This window comes from Fukomys damarensis, unplaced genomic scaffold (assembly GCF_012274545.1).
Source record: "Fukomys damarensis isolate Sample0158 unplaced genomic scaffold, DMR_v1.0_HiC HiC_scaffold_5, whole genome shotgun sequence".
Lineage (NCBI taxonomy): Eukaryota > Metazoa > Chordata > Mammalia > Rodentia > Bathyergidae > Fukomys > Fukomys damarensis.
The window spans coordinates 14,033,475-14,042,848 of NW_022900917.1; the positions used below are offsets into that span (position 1 = coordinate 14,033,475).

General features: G+C 36.4%; 1 protein-coding gene across 1 annotated transcript in view; it reads right to left on the reverse strand.

The window, feature by feature from the left end:
• Nucleotides 1–807: 807 nt before the first annotated feature.
• The window catches only part of Ebag9 (estrogen receptor binding site associated antigen 9), a 24,718-nt gene continuing 16,151 nt past the window's right edge, over nucleotides 808–9,374 (reverse strand). The window contains exons 5-7 of the mRNA XM_010619533.3: nucleotides 8,556–8,663; nucleotides 4,574–4,665; nucleotides 808–1,469 (exon numbers count right to left, since the gene is read on the reverse strand). Of these exons, the coding sequence (XP_010617835.1) occupies nucleotides 1,349–1,469; nucleotides 4,574–4,665; nucleotides 8,556–8,663 (321 nt within the window). The 3' untranslated portion in view covers nucleotides 808–1,348. The remainder of the gene's footprint in view (nucleotides 1,470–4,573; nucleotides 4,666–8,555; nucleotides 8,664–9,374) is intronic.

Below are 9,374 nucleotides of genomic sequence, written 5' to 3' on the forward strand. Positions count from 1 at the left end.
TGTAAAGGGTATCTAAGCAGGAAGATCGTAAGTTGGAGGCCAGGCTGGTCAACTTAGTGAGACACTTTCAAAACAAAAAATAAGGACCAGCTAGGGATATAGTTTAGTGTTGGGGGCTCATTAGCAATGTTTGTCCTATAGAGTGTCTATAATATTTTAAAACCACACGAAACGTTAATTCTACACAGTAACTCTTAATGAAGTAAAAATCTTTAAAAATTCTGCAACCATGGAAAATCAGGCTTAATATAGTTTGTGGAGAAAAATTTAATGTGATTTTCAACTATTAAAACTGTTCTTTACCCCCCCCACCATGAACAGAGTATTGAAATATCTCTCTAAGGCAAGCCATTGAACATCATAAATAAAATATTATTTCTCTTTCTTTATAATTTAATGAAGTAATGTTATCTTCAGCAACAACACAGGTAACCTGTATTATGTCAGACATATAAAACCAATATAGAAATCATTCAAAAGCTTTGAAATATCAGAACTGAAGGCTTTCTGCATTTGTAAATTCATGGCTTTTGAGGGGGAGGAAGATCTAAGGTACTTGAAGATACCATAACATCTTAAAATCTATCATGAAAGGGAAAGCCTACTCATACTGGTTCTTAAAACTCACAAGTTATAACAATACAAATTTGTCATTTTAGCTGATTTCAGTGTTTATACATGCAATATAAATTACAACTATGTATACTAGTACACCATTCAAAAGAAAATGATGTGAAAAATATGTATGATAAATAATATTATTGCATTTAATATTATTTTCTCGAAAAGCCAAAATCAAATTCTTTAACATATCAAACAAACAAGGCCAGTTCAGATTAGGGAAAATGTATGCCAACACCAGCTTCTGATAACAAAAATAAAAAAGTGAAAGCCCTACCTATAAATTGTCTAATTTAGGTCAGGTAACATCAAAACAAAAGGATATTAAAATTATTTATTTTATAATTATGCACATTGAAGGAAAGCATGACAGCAGAATTTTTCCACTATGAAATTATACCCATTTATTTAGCTAGAAACACTAGCTTGAGAGGTACCAGTATATTCCATTTGTAATAATATCTCGACAGCAATCAATTGTCTTATTTTTGGAGGATGTTGAGAAAAATAATGCCTCAAAAGTCTTTTGACTATTTCCTTTGAGCCTCCATCACTGAGAGTTCCAGGAACTTTGGGAGAATCCTTGGGTCCTGGATGGCCTGATGAATGCACTGAAATCAAGCAGTGTGTCTGTATCCGGAAAATACGCTTAAATCCATACAAATGCTCTCTGGCGTGTGGAGCTCAGATCTCTCCTCCTGGCCCTAGGATGTTTGAAGCACATTTGTTATGAAAGTTTCACACCGATCTTGTTCTGTTCCTTCTTCATTAGCCTCTGTGCTTCCTTTTCCATTTTCTTCCTTTGTTGCTCTGCTGCTCTCTTTTCTCTGTCTGCTATTTTCTGTTGCCTGAAAAGAAACACACTCATTATCTTTCAGAAAATAGCAATGACAAGTAAAATGGTGAAAAAGTCCTAGGAAGAAATAATAATGACTTTTTATTATCCTGAAGTAAATATTTAATGTCTTAAATCTTCTCACTAGTTTGAAAATTTCAAAGACTTCCCAAAAACAGCATTCCTGCTAATTCTTAGACCTTAACCTGCCAAACAGAGGTTTTATCTCTACTTCACAAATACATGAAATGAGATATAAAAGCTATGTGATTTTCCCAAAATCACAGGATTAAGTACAGGAGATAAGAACCCACATCATTTTACCTTTTTCTTTGTGTTATTTCCTCTTAAAAATTACTTCTACTCACCATAGCTTTATCTTTGAGGGAGGGGATACCATTCTTAAAGGCCTGGTATCTGAGGATTAAATTTCCTACTAAAACAGTTAAAATAATTAGCTAAAGGATGCTAAGAATACAGTTGTGTGTAAGACACTCCAAAAGAAAATGGACACTTAAGACATACCTTCCACCTACAAGCAAGAAATCTACTTGACCAGACCTACTAAAGATACGAATGGTGGGTATTTATAATTCCATGTCATGTATACATCGTCTCCATCTTAAATCCTATGGTGACTCCACCAGTCCTGAATCACAGAACCTCTCTATTCTTAATGACTACGAGTGGAGACGGGAGTGGAGAGATGAAACAGGAGAGAGGAGGGGGAACACACATTTGTCCTAAATTTGAAGGGTTAGGGTGTGAGAAAATAACTCAAGAAATATTCAAGGTTGAGGAAGGAAGAAGTAGGTCACAACTGGGAATGTGACTGGCAGTACGAGGTTACATCCAGTAAAATGTTACTATACATGGGAGTATGTGTACAAATTAAAGCTGACTATGAAGAGCAATGGCTCTCAACAACAATATAAAAGAGTAATAATCAGCTATAGATAACCAAAATTTAAGAAAAGTCCAAAAACTTATTTTGGGCACCGTTTTGACCTTCGCCATCAATTCTCTAAGTTTCTAAAGAACAAAAGCAAATCTACTTTTCAACTAGCTTTGCGCATTTTCAAGAAAAACGGATGAAAACTAAAACCCGAGCAGCACAAAAGGAGACAAAAAAAAGAACTATAAGACTGGCACAGTTGTAAACAAGGTAACCAAGCTTTGACGTGGTTATTAGCTGAAATATAAACATCAACAACTGCTGCTCCTGGCACAAGAAGAAATCTGGATTTCTCTAAAGACAATATATATGTACTGTCCAGGTTCATGCCTGCAACTGCTAAAGTACCAGAGTATTCTTACTTTAAAAATACTAGGGGCCGGGGATTTAGCTCAGCAGTTTGGTGGCCTGCCTTGCAAGTGCAAGGACCCAAGTTCAATCCCGGTACCAAAACAAAACAAAACAAAACAACTAATGATAGTACTGGAGTATTTCACAAAGGCTACTGGAAGACTCAAGATGACACGAACATGGATGTACTTTAACATTGCCCGGTGCAGTAACAACATGGAGGCTTCCATAGCCCTTCGCCTGTACTTGTGTAGCACAAAGTACATCTGCTGTTGATGAACAGTCTCACACTCTCAAGATGATTTAATGTAATTTTTTTATCATGTTTGTTTTGTTAAGGAACAAAAGAATAGGACAGAAGAGGTTTTGGTGCACTCAATGTTAAAATATTTGAGAGCTCACGGACTAAGATGAACATTAAGATATCATTAAAATGAACATCTCTTTCTTGCCTTTATCCTTGAGATTAATGACGCTAATAATCACTAGAATGCCCCAAATTTTCTAAAAAACACTGACTTCTGTATCTATGATTTTTGAAAGAATGTGTCTTTTTTTGATGCTCCTTGAGTATACATGTTGTAATACACAATTTTGCTTTTGGTACCGGGGATCGAACTTGGGACCTTGCGCTTTCAAGGCAGGCGGCAGAACCACTAAGTTAAATCCCCAGCCCTGTAGTACCCAATTTTTAACAGGAACAAAATATTAAAAATTTTCATAACTCTACTGACTTTCAAAACAAAACAAAAAACACACATGCTGGCAACAAGATAAAATGTTTTTAAAAATCATCCATATTTGCCAGCTACTTAACTGCACCGTCTGCTGGCTGTTAAAAACAACTGATATTTACCAACAAGGACCAGAAAGTTTTCTTTCTTTCCTTCCTTCCTTCCTTCCTTCCTTCCTTCCTTCCTTCCTTCCTTCCTTCCTTCCTTCCCTCCTTCCCTCCCTCCTTCCCTCCTTCCCTCCTTCCCTCCTTCCTTCCTTCCTTCCTTCCTTCTTTCCTCTTTCTTTCTTTTTTTTGGCACCAGGGATCAAATTCAGGACCACTGAGCTAAATCACCAGCCCTTCATTTTCTATTTCTATAGTAAAAATGTCTGTACTTCTAAAATACAAAAAAAAATCTTATCACTGCATTTTACTATATACTTTTTAAAAATGCATAAATAACAGACATTTAAATATGAGTTTTCATCAACAATCATAGTTACAAGCTCAAGATAAATTTTCTCTTTACTGACAATGTACAGGTAGCAAGAACTGAGTTTACTGCTCACAAAAACAAAGAAACCATTAACAAAAATGAACTTTAAAACCCGTACAATAATGTTTACCTTCCTGTAGCTTATGACTTATGTGCTTTGTAGGGATTTCCTACACATCAATTAAGATGTATGCCCAGTTGTAAAATGCTACATTAATTTTCACTCAAATGTGCAGTGCTGGGCAACAAGAAAATGAAAACAAAGTTTTAACTTCTGACCTAGAAGAATGCACAGTATAGTGGTGGCTTCCTTTCATGGGAGGATGTATCATGACGGCAGTATGGTGTATGTGTAAAGGATTTTGCACACCATCAATGAAGTTATTGTTATGTTCTATTTCTACAATGCTTTATTCTTAGTCACATAAAATGGCATATGCAGTCTGAGAAACACAAGTATGTACTATCTACGGATACGAGGATCTACCACCCGACAAAGAAGAAAGAACGTTTGGCGTAACTGGCTTCCTTGACCTTAAGCTCCAACAAAACAAATCCAGTTCTTCTCGTCAGGTTATAATGTAAACATCACTCAAATACCTCAGAACTTCTTCTGCTTGCCAGGCTGCATCTTCTTCTTCTTCCCACGCATTGGTATTTTCTTGCCAGGTATCCAAGTCACCTAATTCCGACTATGAGGAGAAATAAAGCAAAGGTAAGACAGTAGCACCCTCCTTTCTTCATATAGCAGTCAAGAATATCTTTAAAAACGGAACTGAGAACCCAACGCTGTCCTCCAGTTTCTCAGCTTCCCTGCCACATCCTCTAAGGCAAAAATGATTTGGCTCCTGGTTTGCCTGGAACTGCGCATTTCCTAGTAATGCATGACTTTCCGTGTTAACAGTCCCGGGCAAGACCACCTTTCTTCTTACACTTCATGGGCTACTCTTTTATGTTTAGTTTTCTACTGCTGCTTTGTTAGTTTGAAGAGACAAGAACAGAATTTTTTTTTTCCTGTTTCTCCTTTCAAAAGAGAAAAGGGACAGAGGAGAGGAGAGACGAGACTGACTGATCCCAGACCTAATTAGAAATGCTTGACCGAACTAATGTGGACTGAGACTTTCCAAGCTAGCACCGCCATCTCCCTTTAGTGTACGTAACGTGTTGTTTTTAGTGGCACTTCCTATCTCCACTCTAGGCCACAATGCTAAGTCAGGTAAAACTTGCCTTCGTTGGGCTGCTACTTCTACTTCATGCTTCCTTTCCCCTATCCCACAAAGCTGATCATCAGTTGTCAACACCTTTCACGATTTCTCAGGCTAAATCTCTAAATGTTCATTTTTTCTCTTCCAAGAACCAGTGAAAATGGTCATTTTAGGATGTTTGGTTAGGTGTGAAAGTGGTAACGTGTAAAATGACTGAACAGATACTGTTTTGAGTACTTAGCCCTACATATCAATGTTTTGAATTTTCTTCCTCTAACTATATATGTAATACTAGCCTCTGTTAAAAACTATTTCTGATAATCTTTACTATTATATTTCTAAAAGTCGGTAACTCAAAGAAAAGGCGCACTATGAAAGCAATGGAAACAAAGCATAAAATGATGCGATATGCTGTAACACTTTATACTCCTGTCAAAATGGTACAACTCTTCTCTGTACCTTTGTCATTACTGCTATTGGCCTTGATTTTTATCTTTACTAATTTGCTCAGACATAATTTGAATTTCTTTAAGAAGTAACAAGATTACAGTTTTCTTCATGTTATTAGGTTGTGTAATTCTCATTTGCAAATTTTCCGTTTATAAGAGTTACCCATTTTTCCACTCAGGTGTTTGGTTGTTATATACATAAAAGATTTCGATATAAAAAAAGTAAAACTACTAAGACCATTAAAAAGGGTGACATCTGTAGTAGAGATGTGCTGCTAAGCAAAAAGGATAACACAGAGGCCAGGGATTTAGCTCAGAGGTGCTGTGCCTGCCTCACAAGTGCAAAGCCCTGAGTTCGACTCCTAGTACCAAAAAAAAAAAAGCAAAGCCAATATAAGGCCAAGAACAAACTGAAAAACATGAAAGATGACAGAAAAATTTAATATTACTAGTATAAAAAAAATAGAATGTTCGGTTTCACAAAAAAGGATCTGACTGTAGAAACAATGATAAGGTACATCTCGTACGGAGAAGGAAGTCCAGTTGATTACCATTCTCCATTCTCTCGTAAGCGATCAAAGCCCCTCTCAGCATTGTCTGCTTGGTGGAAATTAGGTAAAAATAGCACTGTTTTTAGATGGACACTCCATCTACTCTCTCTACCTTTCCCAACTCTGTAAGTGGCTGAACAGTGACAGCTGCATAGTGAGCAATATTATAATTACAATAACGTAATTTCAGTTTGGAGTTAAGCATTACTAATTCTACAGGCAGAACTGAACCACTTTATTGCTATTAATCAAATGCACATGAATAAAGTTTAAAATTGAGAAATATAAAAGAAAAAATTAACTATTATGATGTTATATTTTTCAGAGAAATATCTAGTGTTACTATGCTTTCACAATACCATGTAACTGCACAGCAGTTATTAAAGTTTATAACTAGGTGTATGATCATTTATTCAGTATGACGCCTCCCCCAGCAGAATGGATTCTTCTGAGGTAAGAACCCTGCCTCTGCTTATTTAGCTCTGTATTACCAGCACCTAGCATAGGACTGCATTACTGGGAACAGCTGTTGAGCAATGAATTCAGAATATGGCCTCAGCTCTTGTGTAGTTTAAAAACATAAATAAGATTCATAGGAGGACAGATAAATGGAGTGATTTAAAAATATGTTGCCAAACTCCTTGACTTTCCTTCCTTTAAAAGGCCCAGCTTAATTCATCTCCCTTTATGTGGGCTGGACTTAGCGCCTGGCTTCTAATGAACAAAGACAGGGCCATCAGAACGCTCTGTGGTGTCATCTATCTCATGACCTAGCTTGCTCTCTTCTGGTCCCTTGTTTTGGGAAGGTCAGTGGTTATGCCATATGGGGATTCAATCCATCCCACGGAGAGGTCCAGGCCAAGGAGCAGAGGCTTCATGCCAATGATCAGCATTAATCCGCCAGCCATGTGAGTGAGTCAACTGTGAAAGGACCCCTCCAACGTGAGTCAAGCCCACAGCCCCAGCCCAATGACGCATACTCATTGGACAGCCTGAGGCAGAACCATCCAATTTAGTGGCCCTGTATTCCAGACAGAAATTGTGAGGCAACAAATGTTTATTATGTTTTGAGTCACTAAATTCTGGGTTTTTACACAACAGATAAATAATAAAATTAATCAATCAAAGTCTGCTTAAGCTTAGATCTGAGGAGCAGTCTAGGCATTGGTGGGGGTTTTTGGATTTGTCTGGTATTTTAGTACTGGCAATGAAAGCCAGAGCCTTATATAGTACTGAGCTACCTTCCTAGCACCATATTCTAGTTCTACTTTTTATTTTGAGATAGGATCACACTAAGTTGCTAGGTTGTGCAGGCTGGGCTTAATCTTGTGATTCTCTTGCCTCAGCCTCCCACAGTGCAGGATTACATGCCTGTGCCAACACACCCAGTGGTGTTTATTTAAAAACAAACCTCTGAAATTGATGTTGCTGTGTCCCTAAGGTTGAGAACCTCAGTCTACTTTGATCACTACTTTTTAAGCTTTAAAAATTTCATTTTAAGTCAAATACATTTTAAATCAATTCATTCTTTAAATGTAAAAATACTCTATGAGAGAAACAAAAATATAACTCAAAGCTAACATGCTGCTGGGCTGAAGATGTAGCCCAGTGACACAGTGCTTGCCTAGCAGGCACAGGGCCCCACAGGTTCTGATTTCTAGTATTTGTGGGAGCCCGGCCATGGCCCTCTAGGAGTTTGACATTTAAAAGGAAACTTCTTCACCTCTACACTCAAGGCATTGATGCAATCTGTAACATTCTAGGACTCTGCTTGTTAAACTTGTTGCTGCAATGAAGAAACTCAAAGAGACAGCCATGGATCTGATGTTCTTTGCAAAGAGTCAGAAAATCCCGTCTTTGCATAAAAGATACAAATAGTTGCTTGGTGCTTCCTGTTGATGTGAACCTATAAAAGGAGCTGTTTCTGTGAAATAAATCAGACTTCTCTTCGTCTCCCCTCAGGCTTGAGTGTTCTTTCCTTTCTCAATCCTCACTCCCCGACTCAGGCATGTTCGTGTTGTGACGGCTGGACCGCCACAAGTATTCAAAAACAAAACAAACAGAAAACCAAACAACAACAACACATTCTAACTTGCTATTAAAGTTAGTCATTCCAGGGCTGATCTTTTCAAGTTCTTACTTTTTAGATAGCACATTTTGACTCTATCTTTCCTGTGTACAATGGATCCCTGATCTTGGTATCTTATGTAATTCATAAACTCAGAAAATGTCAAGATACAATTCCAGGTTGACTTCCTGCAAACCGTTAAACATGTTTCAAAGTTACAGAAATGTAACTATTTAATTCATTTAGTTTTTGCCTTATCTTTTAAAAAAATTAAAAAATTTATTACCCATATCCCGTTAATATACTCACAGACTGATGAATGAAAGGCATATCTTGTGTGGCTGCTAATCTACTGGAGAAACCTGTGCTACCATCTGGAATGCCAAAATTTAATGGTTCTCTCTTCTTAATAACAATCTGAAAGATTCATTGAAATAGGATTAAAAGGTATTTTACACAGAGCTATATAAAAATAAACTATTGCATTTTGTAGTTACTTAAAATATACCTTCTTCTTTTTAAATTTGCAATGTAAAAACAAGAACAAAAACAGTCTGCATAGATACCAAAATCCCCAAGTAACTGTCACACAAATAAATTTCATACTTAGATAAAAAAGTATATACACTTTTAGAAGGAAAAAAAGTGTATTGGACTTTAAATAACATCCTGCCAAAAATATATGTGGGCTATCTACAAATAATTAAGTCTTTCAGGCCAGTAGTATTAGGATATTTTGCTTAATATTTTGTAATTTTTATTAAAAGTATTTTCATGCTAGTTAATTTAATAAGGATTATTAAGATACACTAAATTTTCCTGGAAAACAGCAATGCATTTTCACAACACAAGGTCTGCATCTACTAAGAAACTTTCAAGGATCCCTGAAACTTAATACCTTTTAGTAATAAGGCATTTGGATACTTTAACAAAACACAATGTGAATGTTTCAAACTTGGTAATGTAAAAATAAATGCGCAGCTGAAATTGACTAGGGTAGAAGAGGTTAAGGAACTTAGGATGTATGGAATAAATACTTTCCTCATTTTATAATATATATATGTGTATATATATGTATATGTATATATGCTTATATATGTATATATATATGTGTGTGTGTATATATAT